Source organism: Schistocerca americana, chromosome 5 (genome assembly GCF_021461395.2).
Source record: "Schistocerca americana isolate TAMUIC-IGC-003095 chromosome 5, iqSchAmer2.1, whole genome shotgun sequence".
NCBI lineage: Eukaryota > Metazoa > Arthropoda > Insecta > Orthoptera > Acrididae > Schistocerca > Schistocerca americana.
The window spans coordinates 484,334,403-484,354,580 of record NC_060123.1 but is presented as its reverse complement, the minus strand read 5'-3'; the positions used below and the strand labels follow the sequence as shown (position 1 = coordinate 484,354,580).

Here is a 20,178-nt window from a genome sequence, read left to right as displayed (position 1 = left end):
AAGATTGACCAGATGAAATTTCATGTACTATGAGTAGCTCACGATTGTGACAGTTGTAGATGAGATTTTTTAATTTTTTTACGTAATTATTTTTTTCTCAAAATTATGACAACACTTCACAGTTTAAATAACAGGTGTACCAAAGAAGAAAAATAACAGTCAGTCCAGGTATATAGGTATAAAAAGTAAATAAATATAAATATAACAGAGACATTTGTGTATTTCAGGTACCTGTCCACCCATAGACATTACAGATGGATTCAAAGGAGACCGTGGAGCCCCTGGAGACAAAGGTGAGCCCGGTCCACCAGGACGAGATGGACGACCTGGAGAGAAGGGAACCCAAGGATTTCAGGTATGATAATTGCAAATTTAAATATTAATGCTATGGGCCTAGTTTTAATATTCAGTGTTTGATGACTGCTGTGGTCATAGTAAATATTTAGATGAAGTATGGGCCATATGTAGTTTCACATCAATCAAATGTGTTAGAAAGATGTAAGAAAGGCAATCTCTAAACACCAGGACCAGTCATGAGAACAAATTAGTACCAAAATACAGTATGTCAGCAGCATTTAGTTAAAACAAATATCTTGTCTCAAAATATTCTAGATACTCATTAGTTATATATTTGTTAGCAATATAATTAGATTGAACATTTCTTTGCCATTGGAATTCCATTACATATGATTAATAATTACATAAAAAACAGTTTGGTCCCTTCCTGTGTAAAGTGTCCTTATGTGGTGGCAAGGACAACAGGTAATAAAGTCGGCTCCCAGGCCACAATGAAAGAAACACATTTATTTCCACTCTGAAATTTTCACTCTGCAGCAGAATGTGTGCTGATATGAAACAGTCTTTACAGAACTAGCACTCCTGGAAGAAAGCATATTGCAGAGACATGGCTTAGCCACAGCCTGGGGGATGTTTCCAGAAGAAATTTTCACTCTTCAGCGGAGTGTGCACTAACATGAAACTTCCTGGCAGATTAAAACTGTGTGCCAGACCAAGACTCAAACTCAAGACCTTTGCCTTTTACAGGCAAATGCTCTACCATCTGAGCTACCCAATTGGGATTAATGACCTGTCACCACAGCTTCATTTCACCAGTAGCTCGTCGCCTATCTTCCAACTTCACAGAAGCTCTCCTGCAGACCTTGCAGAACTAGCACTCCTGGAATTAAGGATATTGCGGAGACATGGCCTAGCCACAGCCCGGGGGATGTTTCCAGAATGAAATTTTCCCTGTGCAGTGGGGTGTGTGCTGATATGAAAATTCCTGACAAATGTCCTGACTTTGAGTCTTAGTATGGCACACAGTTTTAATTGCCAGAAAATTTCATATCACTGCACAGTCAACTGCAGAGTGGAAATTTCATTCTGGAAACATCCCCCAGGCTGTGGCTAAGTCATGTCTCTGCAGTATCCTTTCTTCCAGGAATGATAGTTCTGCAAGGTCTGCAGGAGAGCTTATGTGAAGTTTGGAAGATAGAAGACAAGGTACTGGCAGAATTGAAGCTGTGAGGATGGGTTGTGAGACATGCTTGGGTAGCTCAGATGGTAGAGCACTTTCCCACACTGAGTTCAAGTCCCAGTCTGGAACACAGTTTTAACCTGCCAGGAAGTTTCAACACAATTATTGGTAAAAACATAAATGAACAGTTCACAGTTCTGACATGAATAGAAAATAATAGCCACACTAGTAGTTTAATAAACTCTGTCAACTGGAGGCCAGTTGGAGGTCCTTGGTCAGTGTCTGGTTGATGTCCTAAACAGTATGGAGGTCATGTCTGGTTTATTGTCTGGCATGGTCAGGTGAAGGCTGGCCAGTGGAACATTGGAAGAGCACCAATAGCTGATGGGAGATCAGTGCTTGAACCAATGGCAGCTGCTGGGATGTGATACTGCTGGCAGGCTGTGCAACCGTGTTTAGGTTGGAGTCCTAGGCTACACTGCATTGATGTCCAGTCTTAATCCTGGTGTATCATGGTGGAACTACTGCTGGTGAACACTACCAGTATATGGGCTGCATTGCAGACCCGGCATAGAGCCCAGAATGTGAACAAATGCTGTCAGTAGTCGACACGCTTTGTCTTAAATAGTTCATTAGAAGTATTTCCATGAGGTGTGTGACACACGGACACTATGTAGTGTCCTGCTTGTAGTGCTGCCATTAGATGTATGTGCCACTAGTAGATGGTGATGATGCCTGTAGTTGAGTCCATTGGAATCTGGTGTGTACACAGAGTGATGTGTTGCTGTGTACGTAAATTGGCTGGTTGCTGTTGTGGTCTGCCAGTGTTAGTAATCATGCGGTGTTTTTGGACAATGTGGCTGGCTTTGGTAGAAGACACCAGGAGTATTGCAACCCACCAGCTGTGGGTGTACATACCAATGGCAGCAGTGTCCAGATGACTGGCCCAGCCACAATACTCCTCACCGCTTTTCCCTAGAGTGTTTGTGCTGGTGTATTCTATACACCAGGCTCACCTTATGCCCACAGTGGAAAAAGGCCAAGCCTTGTAGCCATATACCTGGCAACAATTTCCCAGTCAGTGTTTAGCTTATGTTTAGTTACATGAAGGATCAATAGGTCAAAGGCAATGATAAGTTATTTCTGGAACTGCAGCTGCAGTGTATTGTATACACCACAAGCCTCGTTGTGTAAGTAAGTACTATTTCAAATTGTCGACTTTGCTAGAAAACCATTTTTATACTTCATTAGTCACTAAAAATAGTTTATGTTTCTTATTGTGGGGCCAAAAAATACTTGACAGATGAGGAATTAGACTGAACTCTTTTAGAGATGCTTGTGGAAGAAGATGACAGCAGAGATACTGATTTTTTTTCTGATATAGAGGATGAAGTAATACTACCAATTGATCATGAAAGTGACTCTGAAATTGTGTATGATGAAAGATTATCTTCCTTTGATACTGAAGATAATATATTTATTGGTGAGGACAAAAAAACAAATTGGATGAAAACTGATGTGCATAAAAAGATGTGACATGTACCACCAAAAAATATTATCGAGATGTTTCCGGGATCTAAAGTGGTAGCATGAGGTATTGTAGAGGAAATTGAATCAGTTCCTCAAATCATCAGTGTTGATATGATAGAAGAAATTGTGCATCTTGTTAGTGTATACTTTGACAGAAAAAGGCAATAAGAAAATTATTCTAGAGATAGAGATGCTGAGTTAACAGATTGTAATGAAATTTGTGCAGCATTCAACATTCTTTATTTGATTGGCCTCAAAGATGAAAACCACATATATGTAGTGGAACTTTGGTCAAATGATGGAACAGGAATTATTGTTTTTAGATCCTACTTGAGTTACAAGAGAATTTTATTCCTGCTCAGGTGTATTAGATTTGCTGATAAGGAAACTGGGGATATGAGATGTGAAACGAATGGGTTAGCATCTAAATATGGCATCAAAATATTTGCTCTGTATAGTGCTTCGTCATTCTACACTGTTTCATTGTAAGTGTATTGTGGCAAGCAGCCAGAAGGGCTGTTTTTTGCTTCTAATAAGCCATTTGATATTGCGTGTAGACTAACTGAGCTGATAAAGGCACAAATACAAATGTGACAACAGGTAAGTGTTATACCAACTACAAACTGGCTCTCTCTCTGTTGCAAAACAAAATCACTTGTCACTTGTGTAGGAAACACTAATAAAGCATAAAAACAAACACCATCTGAGTTTTTGCCCAACAAGAACAGAGAAACCAGTTCTGCAGATTACTATCACACTGTATGTGCCTAAACATAACAAATCTGTTGTACTCATTTCCAAAGGCACAATGAAGGAACAGTAGATGAGGCCACTAAGAAATCTCACATAAAATTTAGATTCTAATAAAACAAAGGGTGGAGCTGATACTGTTGACCAAATGTACAATAAATATTCAGTAACATGAGTCACAAGAAGATGGGCTATGGCTATATGGTGTGCAATGTTGAACATGACTGGGTATCAAGGCTCAAATGTTATTTCAAGCAAATGGAAAGAATAAGAAACATTCATGTCAAGTTTTTCTAAAGAACCTTTCTTTTCAACTCATGAAATCACATCTTATCAGAAGATCAGCAATACCAGGTCTACTACCTGATGTTAACTTGTATCTGTGTCATTAGAAAGTTCAAGAGCTGCATATGTAACATCAACCAGTGAAGGAAAAAGGTAGATGTGAAATTTGTGGAGGGGCAAAGAATAGCTCCACAACAATAAGATTAGTTTGTATTTATTTTTTCTGCAAAAGTCATTCTCAGACAGCAGTTTTCTGGGGAAAATGCTGTGATTACGCACCCGAGATTGAAAGCAATTAATTTACAAGTAATTTATTGTAGTGTATTAAATTAGATTTGTAACCTATGTGGGACCATTGTTGTGCATAGCTTAAAAGTTACCTGCAATTGCTTTATGAAGCAATGTAAATTACTGCAATAAATAATAAAGTAAAGGACATTTATCATCACTGTGTACATAATACACCATGTGCCCGCTCCTGTACCATTAAAGTGCATACCTGCTCTAGGGTTAAAAGGATGATCAAGCTATCTAGGTACTGAGGGGCTTGGCCATAGTGGAAGGGCCAGTGGGATGTCAGCGAGATGTTGGTGGCCATTGGGAGGCTAATTCGACCAGCACCAGCCACTGTTGACACCACAACACTGATGGGCTCCACCAAAGAGAAGAAGAAGATATCCAGGAGCATGGAAATTGGGCTGCGGGTGGTGGTCACACTGTAGACTATGAAAAGGAATGCATCCATAGCATGAACACTCCAAAGGAAACAAGCTGGCTAAGGCAGTGGTGCTGGTGGCATAGAAGGATGAACTGGATTGGAAACTTGCACAGAAATGAGCACTGGAAAAAGAATAGAACACCTGTGCACAGATGAGCCACAGAAAAGGAAACATGTGATGATTGACACAAAAATTTAGAATTGTAGCAAATGATGCCGTGCTGGTGGCAAAAGGGACCATGCAGGCAACAAACATATGCTCTGAGTAGGCACTAAAATGGATCTGAAAACCTATGTGTGTCAGAGCAGGGAAGGGACCATGCTGGCAGCAGAAGAAGCCACACTGACAGCAGAATGAGCTGTGCTAGCGGTGGATTGAAAAAACCATGCTGATGGCAAAAATGGAAAAGCCGTACCAGCAGCACAAGGAAAGAGCTGTGCCGGTATCAGAAAGGAAGAACTATGCTAGTTGCAGAAGGGCATAGCTGTGCCAGCAGCAGAATGGAAAAGCTGTGCCAGCAGCAATATGGGAGAGCTATGCCAGAGGCAGAAAGAGAAAGCCATTCCAGTGCTAGAAGGGCAGAGCTGTTCCAGCAGCAGAAGGGAAAATCTGTGTCGGCAGCAATATGGAAAAGCTATGCCAGTGGCAGAAAGAAAAAGCCATTCTTGTGCCAGAAGGGAAGAGTGGCGAAAGGTCGATCAGGGGTTGGTTGCAGGCAGAGCATTCCCAAATGCTGAGAATGTGACCCCAAAACCCCTGGAGTGAAGGCGGTGATAGGATCATACATAAAGATGTGGGGAATGCCTATCAGAAAGTGTGGTATAGAACATGGTAGTGTTGGTGCAGGCAGACTCAGGCTGGCCTGTGATGTTACAACAAAAATTCAAGAAACATTTTTAACTGTGCCTTGATTACTATTTCAGTGCTATCAACCAGCTGCCAACAGTAACTATCACCTGTGTACTAGAACACTGATGGAAGAGCCATTTCACAACACAACTGCTTTCATTTGTAGGGTTGCCCACATCAAAACACATAAACATTTTTGGACATTAGATCTTGCATGTTCGCTGTTAACAGAATTGCTCATATAACGTACAGAAAACTTACTGCTTTATGATGTGTCTTAATTCTGTAATACACAAAATATTATTTTTCAATTAGTATATGCTGTAAAGAAGGACAAAAAGTCAAATATATAAAAACACACTGAAACTCATTTGGCAATTTCTCTTCACTCTCAGGGTGAGTCTGGGCCCCCTGGGCCCACAGGACCTCCTGGACCAGTGGGACCAAGAGGTCTTCCTGGTCCAAGAGGAGAGAAGGGTGAGACTGGCCCAATGGGTTTCCCTGGAGAGCCTGGGCGAGATGGTCAGAGGGGGTTGCCAGGACCTGCGGCACCTAAAGGTAAGCATACAGTTAGTTGTGCCTAATTTGTTGTGAACTGAATATTGTTTAGAATAGATGGCTACAGTTAATGTAATATTGATAGCCAACACAACCTTTCATCTTAGCTCAGTTATTATTTAATCTCCGTTACAATCTCATTTCTTTTGGTTCATTTCAGTGTTTTGTTTGTTAATGTGGTCTTCAGTCTAGAGACAGGTTTGATCCTGGCAAATCTCTTCATTTCTGCAGAACTATTGCGACTGTTTTCTGCGTTCAAGCCTGTCTCCCTCTACAACATTCATCAGGATGTGTTCTGTCAGCTTATCCCTTTTAAATAAGTTGTGCCATAAAGCTCTTCTTTTCATTAGTTATCCGATCTAGCTTTATAATATTTAACACACTTCTGAAACACCATTTCAAAAGCGTCTACTCTCTTCTTGTCTGTACTGTACGGTCAGATACTTGTAGGAAAGACTTTCTAATATTAAATTTGTATTCAGTGTTAACATATTTCTCTTTATCACTCCCTTCTCAGCTACTGCCTCCCTTTAATGTTCCCCACCTTACAAGTGCATCATAGAACTATAAATTTGCTTTTTTGTGAACGGTAAATTACATTCATTAAATTGATGTAGACTAAATATTACTCCAAAACTGATAAAATGAGTGATAAGACAATATTTGTTTTAATTTACCTTTGTGTTCAGTACAATGTAACATAGGACAGTAAGCTGGCACAAGTAAGTTCGGAACTATACTGAGTCTAACAAAATAAAATATTTGCTTTTCATACAGTTAAAACCAATTAAGAACACTAACAAGATAAATACAATTTAAAAAAGTTAAGAATGAAGCTTCCCTTTTGCCGGAGCCTGAATATTTGCTATATGAATATTACCGTCACATACACCTTGGTAATGGAATCTCAGTCCACCGGCTTGTACAGGGCACAAGAAATAGTTTAGAAACTAACCTGGAACAGCTTGGTATTAGAAACAGGAAACAACCATGGCTTTTATCAATAACAAACACTACAGCTAGTGCAGCAGACCAGAACAACAGTAGTGCTAATAATAACACACAAAATCTAGCAAGCCAACTGCCCACTGACCATACGTGCAGATGGCCATATATCAACAAGCCAATTCTCAAGTCGTGGCCTGGCCACTAAGCAACCCTCTCAGTCCTCACTGCTCTGTCCACACTACCTGGCAAACAGTGAATAGCCAGATAAACACTTCAAAACCAGAGAGACGGGCCCCACTCTCAAGCAGCAAAGTACAGGAAGTGGTACCAACATAGAGGGCTAAGTCAAAATAGTGCTACACTTTGCACAAACTAAAATGAGACATCAGTCAAACATAAAAACCACTGTGATAATAACACATATTGGTGTTATGCAAAGTTAAGTAAACCATAAGTTTTGTTATGCATCCACTTCAAATGTGGATGGAAGGCAGTTTTTTTTTATACGTTATGCAATGAACATCATGTATCAGTCACATATAATTCCAAAAGTATTTATAACTGGCACCCAGCACTAGAGAGGCAGTTGAGTGTGCATGAATTATCTTTACAACCAACTATTTCACAATGAAGATGTTGCAGTCATTATGACATAAGTTTTAAATGCCAAAACTCAGTTAACCCTTTGAGTACCACATAAGCCATTCCACAACATCTAGTGGTACATTGAGGTACTCCTACGAACATAGTGCATTGTAACAGTCACTTACAGTATTCAAAGCAACAATAGGTGTGGAGATTGTGTTATGTAGTTGTAGGAGATTGTACATGTGGTTTTTTTTTTTTTTTTTTTTTTTTTTTTTTGTAGTGATCATATTGAGGAGATCACTGATATTGAAAGTGTATCTGAAGTTATTGTAACATAAATTTACATTTATAATACTGGTTTTATGAGCGGTTTCAAAATGAAACCTCTGGGGCAGTATCTATTCTGTTCTGTACTTATGATATAAATATATTAAATTTGAGTCCCATTCTTGTTTGGTGTTTAGGATTATAATTTTTTTAGGCCTTATGCACTAATCAAAGGTTCCAGCTGTGAGATTGTATCTAGGAAATATACAAAATTTCTTTCAAATATATCTCATGAAATGATGAGTGGTTGAAAATTTTATCTCTCAGTGGTTCCAAAGTGAAACTGCTTCCTTAAAAAATAGAACGCGTAATTTTTGCCAATTTCTGCTTGTTATTGTTTTTCACTATAAGGATAAAGGTCATTTTTGTGAAAAATTTCAAAATTAGTTTTTTAAAATATTATTAAAATATATACATAAAACATTTGGATGGAGTTAATCTCATCACAAATTGAACATGCTAAATAGAACTTTTACTGTTGATGAATGTTGACCACAAGCATAAAAACATGAAGTGTAAAAATAATTAGGGGAATCAATCAGTTTAGACAAGATGAAACATGCATGAACAAATTCTGTCAAGCATGAATGTCATGGTTGCATTGTACATGTAAGCCAAGGAATTCCTCAGTGTTAGCCTAGTCATGACAAAAACATTGTCACAAATCAGTGCCACAGATAAATTTTACAATGACATCTCTGTGTGCAGCACTACTGTACAGGGCCACAGTTGGGTGGTAAAAGTATAATCAACAGTGTAGCATCTGTAGAACCATTTTACATTCGGTATGAGAGTCGATGGTATGGTAGAGAATCTTAGACATATTGTCTAATCACCTTTTCTCAGTACTTGTAACTTTGACATTATTCTGGAAGTAGAAGTGCAGGTGTGGAACACACAAGTGTTACACACTAAGAAATTACTTTATACCAATGATGCTGATCATTTGCCATCATTTATCATTTGGTTTTGCTGCTCTAGCATTGACCATGTTTGACAGATAAAAATTATTGGATATAAGATTCACCTGCTATGTGAAACATTGTTTTTTATAGAGACATAAACATACATTAGCACCATTGTGCTTTCTTTATTTAAATCTGTAAAATTTGAACTTGTTTTAAGTGATAATGAATCCACATAAATTAAGTTTAAAACAATTTTTGTTTGTTGTTGTCCTTACCTTTTTTTACATTATATGGTTTTGTAGGATCTTCTGCACATTATTGTGTACATACTGGTTGTCATTTGCTACTAAATTTTCTTTATGTGAATTTCGGTAGCCAGTTAATACATTACTTTTTACCTAAACATAATGTTGTTGTGCTATGATATTTGACTACTGTAATTATGATTATTTACATATAGCTCTCATAAATCCTTTTTCATCTGCATTCCCATGAGTTGTTGCAAAACACACACAAACACTGCCGGTATTTTGCAGAAGGTCTGCAGAATTATCCAATAAATTCTCCATCATTGCTGAAGACATTAAAAGTAATTTAATGGATGTCAAGTTTTTGGAAAGTACTTTTGCATTCATTTTTTTATAATGAAACAATGGTTTCTGCATACATTCCAGTTTTTCCTGTTGACAAAGTGAACCGACCATCACCATTTCATGATGACAAATGAACAGACTTATACCCAATAAAATGAACCTCTGTACCTCTAAAAATATTACAACTCTTAATTTTGTATGACATAAATATAGTTTTCTTTTTCTTTTAAGTCAATTATTATGATGTTTACATTATCTTATTGGGATGTAGCATTACAAGCTTTACCCTCTTTGCCCCTTTCTGTTTTCTTACCCAAAATAACATGTACCAAAGTTTGAGACTTCATACTGCTCTTTCTGTCACTATCACCTAAATTTTTCAACTGCTTTCTCTTTTTTAAAAGGTTCAATTGGTTTTTCAGATTTTCTGATGTAATTTACAAAACTATTACCAAGTACGGTGGTGTAACTGAGAAAGTGCTATTACCTAACATTGGAGATAATATAAGATAGCATGATATTTTTTGTTTGCCAGGAGCCAAAGGAGAACCAGGAATTCCACAAATTGGGCCACCTGGACCACCTGGACCCAGAGGACTGAAGGGTGAGAAGGGTCTTCAAGGACCACCAGGGAAGACTGGGACTCCTGGACTCCAAGGTAATAATCAGGATAAGGTCAGGTCTGCAACTGTCTTCATATTACAGAAAGGAATTACACTAATGGACTAAAGTCTGAAAATTTACTGGGAAACTGGAAAGTGTATCAAAAAATAAGTTGATCAGGTAATTAAAGGTAAGGGACAAATATTCCACAGAAACTAACATGTACTAGACCTCTTCAACAATGTCATCTTAAACATAATTGAGAAATGAGGTACTGTCAGGCCAAAATAAATAAACAAACATTGCAGCGTATGTGAGACAAGCATGCATTGTTCGCCATCCCAAGCAGAAGAATACTTTGTTGGTGCTCCATGATTTTAACTGTTTTGAGTGGGATAAACTGTTGTGTTCAACACTGGTACAATAATTTAGAAGGAATCTTAAGTTCATCCAAGTAAAATATCTGCACATATCACATGTTTATTTACATATTGTCAGAAACAGTATGAAAAGCTTGTAAGAGTGTTGAAGCATAGGTTGTGCTGAGAAATAGTTGTTAAGAAAAAAGTTTGATATATTGCATTGTTTCTGAGTTAATTAGCATTAAAGTTAGCCAATCAGGCCATTGCACATGCAAATTCCAGCAGCCCATGAGATACAATATGTGTCAGTTATTCTCATAGAGTAGATAATAGCACACAACACTGCCAAACCTTTGGCTCAGTTTCAGTACTTACTAGCATCTAATGTCCAGTTTTCATACCTCTCTCTGTTTTGGTTTTAGGAAACCAAATGAAGAACACATTTGACAACTCCTTCTCTGGTGGGCCGCTTGAATTTGCATATGTAAAAGCCTGACTTGCTTACTTCAGTAGTAATTAACTTGGAAACAGCACAACATATTGAATTTTTTTCTTAACAATTATTTCTCAACACAGCCTACCTTGCAACACCCTTAAAAATTTTCAGTCTCTTTCTGACCATCCCATACAAGCTGAAATCTTGTTTTATCATTGTGTGAGACAGCATGTGCAAGATAGGTCAAATTACAAATTCTAGATCCTAAGATTTTACTACCTGTGTGTTGTTCCCTCATTAACATTCACTGATGTGTCAAGGTTTGTGTGTATCATATTATTTTCACATGTTTGCAATTGCTGTACAGGATTCACACTATAATATCGACTATAAACTACATTGCTACTTCTTAGAAATGTTGGCAGCAGCATCATTTTTCAGGTGAATGTTACATTCTAATCCATTGGGTATTTATATGCTAGAAGATAAATTGTTGAGTTGTTCCAGTAACATATTTTGTAGTGAATCATGACTGTGAGCTACATTAGCATATTCTGCAAGCTTTGGCAGCAATATATTTTGGATCATCATTTCCACTAATCACAGTGTAGTACTTATGTAATTAGTGCAAAATTTTCGTTTTCTTCCATTTGTCGATTTGCTTGTTCAAAGTCGGTGTTTGAAATTTTATGATCGCGACATAAATCTTATTCTTATAAATTTGAGTGCTGCAGTGCAATATAGTGTTTCGCTTATATTGTAAGTGTCACATCATCTTTGATTTTCCCATTTGACTTCAATGTATATTGTTACCATTTGTTGCACATTACCGCTGTTGTATGAGTCAATTAGTGAGTCTAACCTGAACAGAAGTTCAATACACAGACTTATCGTCAGGAATCAGTAAATTTTACCCCAAGTTTTTCTCTCATTACACAGAAACCACTTTCTTTAGCAGTATAGCAACAGATCTTAAGGAGACTTGGATTTCAGGTACTGTAAGAGATCCAGAAATTGAAAGAGAATCAGTGAGGTTAGTGTAATGACATTTGTTCAGCATTCAGACAAAATTTGCAACAGCCATAATGGAGCCTCACTGTGATTGCTTTTCTCTTGCACAAGATCAGTTAGTTTCTATTCTCAAGCAGTCAGAATTTGCCCTAATGGCCATCAGGCCATAAGAAGCTGCTGAGAATCAGTGTGTTGGATGAACTATGAAGAAACATGTATCAGAGATTTCAAATGTGCCTCAAGTACTAGCCTCTCTCATAGATATTCCCTCTCCCCCAGAAAATATGGGACCAATTACTAATTTACAATTAGACTGTGAATCATGAATCAGTGATAGTGCTGGGAATCCTTTAGAGGAAAGGCAAGGACCAGGGAGAACTCAAGATTCTATACTCATCTCTCTCATCAGCACGTCTGACATACTGTCTCCCAATGAAATTGAAACAAGGCTGTGTGACACACTTCCCCTGTAGAAAAGCTTCTTTACACTGTGTCAGGAGGAAGTGTACATGAAAGGGAGGGGTCTGTTAATCATTGACAGGTCAAATGCATGGCAAATAATTTTACCCCTTGGGAAAAGGGCAGCAAGGGATGGTAAGGATCACCTTGTGCTCTCGTTGCATATGGATCAGGACCTCGTTCAACATGTCTAAGAGACTGTTCTGGCAGCCATTTAGAGAACAGGATGCAACCTGTTGTACATTGTGTCACATATAGGAACAAATATTCCTGGTGCATTCTGTCTGCAACCCAAAATCGACAGCATTAATTTTTTGGGGGGTAAATCTAAGAGTGAATCAAAAGGATAGGCTAATGAGACATGAAAGCATGACAGCATGCCATGTGGTACCATGCTTTCTGGAAATCTAGAAATATGAAATCTGCCTATTGCCCTTCATCCATAGTTCTCAGTATATCATGTGAGAAAAGGGCAAGCTGAGATTTGCACAAGCCTTGCTTTCTAAAACCATGCTGATTCTTGGACATAATCTATTCAGTCTCAAGAAATTTTATTACATTGAAACTGAGAATACAGCAAATAGAAGTTAAGGATGTTAGTCTGTAATTTTTCAGGTCCGTTCTTCTATCCTTCTTATATATTGGAATCATCTGGTTGTTGATTCCCCCCCCCCCCCCCCCCCCCCCAGTCGCTTGGGGCTTTGTGCTCAGTGAGAGATTCATGATAAATGCAAGGTAGGTAAGGGGGTAATGCCATAGTGTACTCTTCGTCAAATCGAACTGGCGTTCCATATCGTTCTGGTGATTTATTTCCTTTCAAATCTGTCAGTTATTTCTCTACCCAGGAATGCTTATTACTATGTCGTCCTCTGCTACCCGAGTAGCTGCTTCCTTTGTGTAGTGCACCCTTGACCTACCCTACAACTCCATATGATAATGCAGGTCTAAAAATCTGCAGCAAGTCTGTCACAGAGTCAACAAAACCTTTGGTTGATACCCTCCATTTGGCTCCACACCGAAGCACCCCAATCAACTGTAACAACGATGCTGCAAACTGCGAACTCTCCTTGCACCCTGTGCATGAGGCCAGCAGTCTTCACCACCTCCAACAGCCGCCTGTACGAACTGAGGATCACCTCAGAACCCATACAACAGGTGTCATTGGTGGGGATGTAAGGCACAACGTGCAGACGACTGCATCCTGCACACTTGCTAGCCACAGGCAAGGCCACCTCCCCATCTTGGATGAGGCCCCACAGCAGATATATTTTTTTTCAGCCCTGAATGCTATCTACCAAATGGGCTGCATAACATCCCTAACATTGGGCCTTCCAATAACTAGTAAACCCATTGCCCCCCTGTGCCTATTCAGACCATGGCGAAGGAGTGGCCACCTGTCCACTCACAGGGTGAATGGGCAAGGCCAGGCACCCAGTCTCCACATTGGCCCTCCACCTCGACTGACACAAACACATTATCACCGATCTCTCACCCTGCTGTGAGGGAGGATCTATCGAATCAGGTGCAGTAGGAGGTGCCTCAGATGCAGAGCCCATGGGCAAAACAAGTTACACCTGAGGTGTCCTATGCGACACATCAAATTCTCCGCCACTGCTACAACCCAAGGCAGCAACCTAAAGATGAATGACCATAGCCAAACGCTCATTCATTTATGTAACATTCAGAAGGAACCAATCAATGACACAAAGAGCTGTAGCAATACACATAGAGAACTGAGGCTGAATGTAGCTTGGCTAGCCGTAAATAGACTGGAGACCTTGGCAGGCTCACACACACACACACACACACACACACACACACACACATACACATGCACGCGCACGAACACCTGAGTCTGAGGCACCCTCTGTGACCAACATAGCACTGCTGCACATGTGGTATTTTAAAAGTATGTGCATGTCTCTGCAATATCTCTGAAAACCATAGTTTGGTAGCCAAGTAATGATGGAAATATAGTAGATCAAATGGCAGAAAACAGACCTGACCTCTTCAGGGCACCTATGTTGAAACTGATATCAGTGACCAAGAGGCAATTTTGCCAACAATGATTACTAAACTGCAAAGGATAACTAAAGAAATAGAAAGATTTATGTGTTCAGAGCAGTAGATAAAGAGGTAGTAGCCTCATATCTCAAAGAGAAACTCAAAACATCTATTCCTGGGCAGAAGCATGTAAAGGCACTATAGCTCACATTTAAAAGAATAACTGACAAAGCATTAAATAGATATGTACCTATGAGAACAGTTTGCCATATGAAGGATCCACCATGGTGTACAGTTGATTTGAGGTTATATGAAATAGATTGATCACATAGGCTCAATTGTAAGTGAAACAGCTGGCTGCTTCTTTTCATTAGTAGGAGATTGGGAAAATGCATTCAGTGTACAAAGGAGATTGTGCACAAAACACTTGTGCATCTCATCTTAGAATATTGCTCTAGGAATAACAGGTGATATTAAATGCTTAAAAACAACAGAAAATGGTCAAATGTTTGTTTGACTCACAGGAGAGCATCACAGAAATGCCGTAAAAAATGAGTTGGAAGGATAAAGGGGGAGGCATCAGAGAGAGAAGTACATTGGTGAGCACTGTGCTAGTTTCTAACCAGAGATGATAAATGGACAAAGTGACAAGTGAAGTTGGAATATGAGGAAGAGAGATGAGAAGTTAAATGACTAATACAATTAAACACTAGGATGAAAATAGTAAGGGAGATGGGGGAAAAACGAAAAACAAGAGAGTTACAAATGCAGATAAAAAAATGTGAAGGAACAGAGTAAGTTATTGATTCAGTAAGTGCTACCAAATGATAACAAATACAAAATAGTAAATAAATATTACCAAAATAGAAAACAAAGAGGGGAAAATGGAGAGGGTATTTTAAGGGAGGGTGGTGGAATGTGATGGTATGTTGAAGAGGAAGCTACCATTTCCAGAGTGCAGGGAAACTAGTACTAGATTGTTAGTAAACTAAATCATCCATTCAGTGCAGCAGCTGCTCAGATCCCTTGAGTCATGCTGCAGAACTATCTCATTAACTGAGTCTGAGAGTACCAAGGACAGACATTTCTTCTCTGCCTCTTCATGCACTCATCTAGTTTAATGATGTTCAGACTGGACTGGAGCAAGGGAGCATTTGGTGTGAAAGGATTGGCTGCCAATGTAGAGGTATTGTTGCCTATTGATTGGCTTTATATGGATCAAGGTTTGGATGTGAGCTTCTATCAGGAGAAGTCCAATGTCTAAGAAGGTGGGCTTTTGGTCTGAAAAATGACTAAATGAATTTAAGTTGGGAAAAGGAGTTAAAATGTTGCGCAGGAAGTGGAGGTATTCTTCATTGTGAGCCCGTGTCACATGGGTGTCATCGATAAATTTGTACCAAGCCAGAGGACAGTCTTCTAGATCTTGCAAAATGCATCTTCTATGAAGTCCATGAAAAGATTAGTATAGAACAGGGGCATCCCACTTCCCTTAGTGCCCCACACCCCTTCCCCCCAAGCAGATTTTAGGAAAACTTTCAGGTGGGGTTGTGAGTTAATGATATAAGGATGAGGTGCCCTGTCTTTCCAGTGTGATTTTGTAGAGCAATATGGTGTTAAAGTGACAAAGAAGATTCAGTGTAGGACAGAAGTGGGAATGGATTTGAGTTGTTCCAGGAGGTGGTTGATGTCTTTCATGTTTGATGGGAGACTCTGTGGGATGGGATGGAGTTGTAGGTTTACAGCGTTGAGATGGTAAAATAAAAGATAGAATATTAGCGTTTAACATCCTTTGAACAGCCAGGTTATTGTAATAGGTTGTGTTAAATATCAGCATAGCCATGTATCTTGTAAGCAGTCAGTAGTAGATAAGCAGCAGTGACTTAATATAATTGAGGAATTGTTAATGAAGTGCACAGAATTAGTTTGTAACAGGTGTTTCTCTTTGTTAATGCATACGTTGATTCATAGGAATGATACATAATATAACTCCAACATATCAGGCTGGGTTTAGAAGCCAGTGCAGCTGGTTTGAACAGGCTCTAGCCTTGACATCCTACGGTGAGGCTGGATTCCATAAAAAACTAAAGACATTGGTGGTCTTTGTTGATCTGTCAGTAGCATACAATACTGTGTGGCTAGATGGACTACTGCTGAAACTAAAACAGCATATCCCAAGGAAGGAACTGAAGACACTTGTCGGAAATACAAAGTGTGACAATAAAGTAATGAGACTGATTTTCTTCGCAAGATGTGGCAACCTTGCAGGCTTGCGTTGGCACAATATCTTTGACCTTGGTCTATAAGCTGCTTCTAGTCCAAGCGGCACATCAATGCAACTGCTCAGTCGTGAGTTGTGCTGTATTAAGTTAACACGTGTTTGTGTCTCTCGTCATGGAAATGAAACCGCATAATATTGCGCAACAGTATGCCATTTATTTTTGTGTTAAATTTAGTGAAAACACAACAACAGCTTACAGTAAGCTTCAGAAGGCTTTTGGAGAGGAGGTTATGTCAAGAGCTCAAGTTTATCATTGGCATAAAATGTTTAATGAAGGCAGAACGAATGTTGAAGATGAAGATCGCATTGGACGACCATCAACCTCACGGATGGATATCAATTTGGCCAGGGTGCGTGAACTCGTATGATCTGATCAGAGATTATTCTTGAAAATGATTGCAGAAGAACTGAACATCAATCTAGAAATGGTTTGTCTAATAATAACTGACGATCTTAGTATGAGAAAGATTGAATTCTGCATCACGATAATGGGCCATCCCATACTGCTCTGTCAGTACAGCAATTTTTAACCTCAAAACAGATTTCAGTACTACCACAGCCACCTTATTCACCAGATATCACTCCGTGCGACCTTTTGTTATATCCAAGAGTCAAAACGACAATCAAGGGACGCCATTTTCAAACAACACAAGATGTCCAAAAAGCTGTGACAAGGGCCTTGGAGGATATTACAGAAGATGAGTTCCAGAAATGTTACCATTAATGGCAGAAGCGTTGGAAAAAGTGTGTGCAATCAGAGGGGAACTACTTTGAAGGAGACAACACTAAACTTGACTAAGACAGTAAGCAAACTTTTTTTTTTCACATCAGTCTCATTACTTTATTGTCGCACCTCATATGCTATCCAACTGTTACTTCATGGTTATCATTGGACAGAAACAGAGTAAATCATTTACCATAAAAAATGGGATTTCCCAAGGATCCATACTGGCACCCTTGCTCTTCAATCTGTATACCAGTGGTGTGCACAAACACTATGTGTAACAAGTTTTGCTATTCCAATGACCTTGCCATAACCAAACAAACCAGTACACTTGAGGAAGGAAAAAGTATATTGTCTACAGAATTAGAAAGTCTCCACACATATTACAAAGCATGGGGACTCCAACCAAATGCAGCCAGGACATGAGTCCACACATTCCACTTAAACAATAGAATTTCAAACCAACAGCTCAATGTGAACTTCTTTCAGCAGAGGATCAGACAAAATTTCCAACCTAGATACTGTGGTGTCATGCTCAACTGGTCTTCAACATATAAAAGACACCTGAAAAACACTAGCGAAAAGCTAAAGACACAAAATAACATCATAAAAAACTGGCAGGCACAACCAGGGTTGCTGACGCATCACTCTACAGACTGGAGCTCTGACATTGGTATACACAGTTGCTGAATATGATGCCCCAGTATGGCAACACACACCGAGCAAGGTGGCGCAGTGGCTAGCACACTGGACTTGCATTCGGGAGGACAACGGTTCAATCCCACGTCCGGCCATCCTGATTTAGGTTTTCTGTGATTTCCCTAAATCGCTCCAGGCAAATGCCCCGATGGTTCCCTTGAAAGGGCACGGCCGACTTCCTTCCCCATCCTTCCCTAATCCGATGAGACCGATGACCTCGCTGTCTGCTCTCCTTCCCCAAGCAACCCAACCCCAACCCTATGGCAACACAATGCTAATACGAGGAAAACAGACATCCATCTGAATAAGTCAATGAGAATTATTACAGCTACATTAAAATCCACACCGATACCCTGGCTGCACACTATCAGTAACATTTCACCACCTGAATTCCAACGTCAAGAAACATCCGATCGAGAATGGAGGAAGCTGCATCACCCCGACAACCCCTAAGACTTCCCAGTTCAGTAAATGCTACCAAATGGTAACAAATACAAAATAGTAAATAAATATTACCAAAATAGAAAACAAGGAGGGGAAAATGGAGAAGGTATTTTAAGGGAGGGTGGCGGGATGTGATGGTATGTTGAAGAGTCTTAAATGACCTTCCTCCAGACTGCTTGATGTCATGCACTCCCCAGTGCCATAATAGAAAAGACAATAAGAAGTTTGACCTTAAAGAATAGTGATGCAAGAGGTGAAATGCTGTAAAAATAAAATGTCAGTGTGTTCAAGATCCATCCTCCAGTCTACTAGGAACAAGATAAGAACAGGTCATGCCAGGTGCAAAGCTATGATGCTGCTCCCTCCACTATCAGTTGACTGCATTCAATAGTTGTTGAACTATGGTTAAATATCTATTTTAATAACAGTCCTAATTTTATAGTGTAAATGTCCTCTTTTTAGTATTATTGAGAATTTGAACCTATTAGATTTGTGATTAAATTCTTAACTGTATATTGTAAACTGTATATATTTCTCAATATTTCTGGTAGTTCACGTACAATAAATAAATAACTTTGATTAATTCCACATCCCTGAAGGATCGCTATGAACCAGTTTAGAAAACACAATGAGTAAACTAAAGTTGATTATTGAATTCATAGTGCATATTCCAGAAATGTCATGATTCAGTAACTTTTAGAAGTCTGTAATGGTATGTGCAACTGCTTTATATTTCAGGGCTGCAAGGTTTTCCTGGAGAAAAGGGAGATCAAGGTATTCCTGGCCTGAATGGTCTTCCAGGACAGCCAGGTCAGAAGGGAGAGCCAGGTCCAATAGGGCCCCCAGGTCCTCCAGGAATACCTGGTCGTCCTGGAATGGATGGCCCAAAAGGTGATGTGCTGTTATCTTACAGAGAAAAATAAATAAATAAAATACATTAATGTATACATGTTTTGCTCTGGTAAGTAAGGTATTATTTCACTTGTAAATATGTGATAAATGTGTGTGATGTCTTCCTACAAATGAGTTTGTAGATGACTGATGTGTCTGATCCATAAAATACACAGACACACAAATTCTGCTTCTGAGATTTCAAGTAAATACAAGAGGACCAGTTGTCAGTTTGTCATTCTTCCTCAGGACTACTCTCAGCTTTCTTCTCATGTACTAAATTCCTACATCATAAAATCTATGTTCTTTGAACAGCTGATACAAGAAGAGTGGTTCATCTCTAAATTGGATGGTCGAGGCCACATGTTTCCCAGTAATAATAATTTTACTTGGCCCACCAGCTGAATGGCAAGTCTTTCTATCAGATGACACCTTAGTGGCTTGTGTGTCCCTGATCTAATCCAGTTATCCAACTAGGGAAAGGAAACTTGCATGCAGTTTAACATGTTGATCCATGCGATTCCCCACATTGCTGAAAGGCAAAGGCTAGATTAAAGGCAGGCTGAAAAATTCTGCAGTCTGACCAGGATTCAATTCCATGACCTCTTGGTTTCCAAGCATGCGCTTTGTCACTCGACCATCAGGCCCAACTCCAATGCAGTGACTACCTTGGATTATTTTGAAGTACAATACAACCTTGTGATAACAATGACTAGCCATAAAGACCACATACCC

General features: G+C 39.3%; 1 protein-coding gene across 1 annotated transcript in view; it reads left to right on the top strand.

The window, feature by feature from the left end:
• Nucleotides 1–20,178, top strand: part of LOC124615929 (collagen alpha-2(IV) chain) — a 270,357-nt gene that overhangs the window by 183,539 nt on the left and 66,640 nt on the right. The window contains exons 15-18 of the mRNA XM_047144112.1: nucleotides 228–355; nucleotides 6,006–6,168; nucleotides 10,068–10,190; nucleotides 19,291–19,443. Of these exons, the coding sequence (XP_047000068.1) occupies nucleotides 228–355; nucleotides 6,006–6,168; nucleotides 10,068–10,190; nucleotides 19,291–19,443 (567 nt within the window). The remainder of the gene's footprint in view (nucleotides 1–227; nucleotides 356–6,005; nucleotides 6,169–10,067; nucleotides 10,191–19,290; nucleotides 19,444–20,178) is intronic.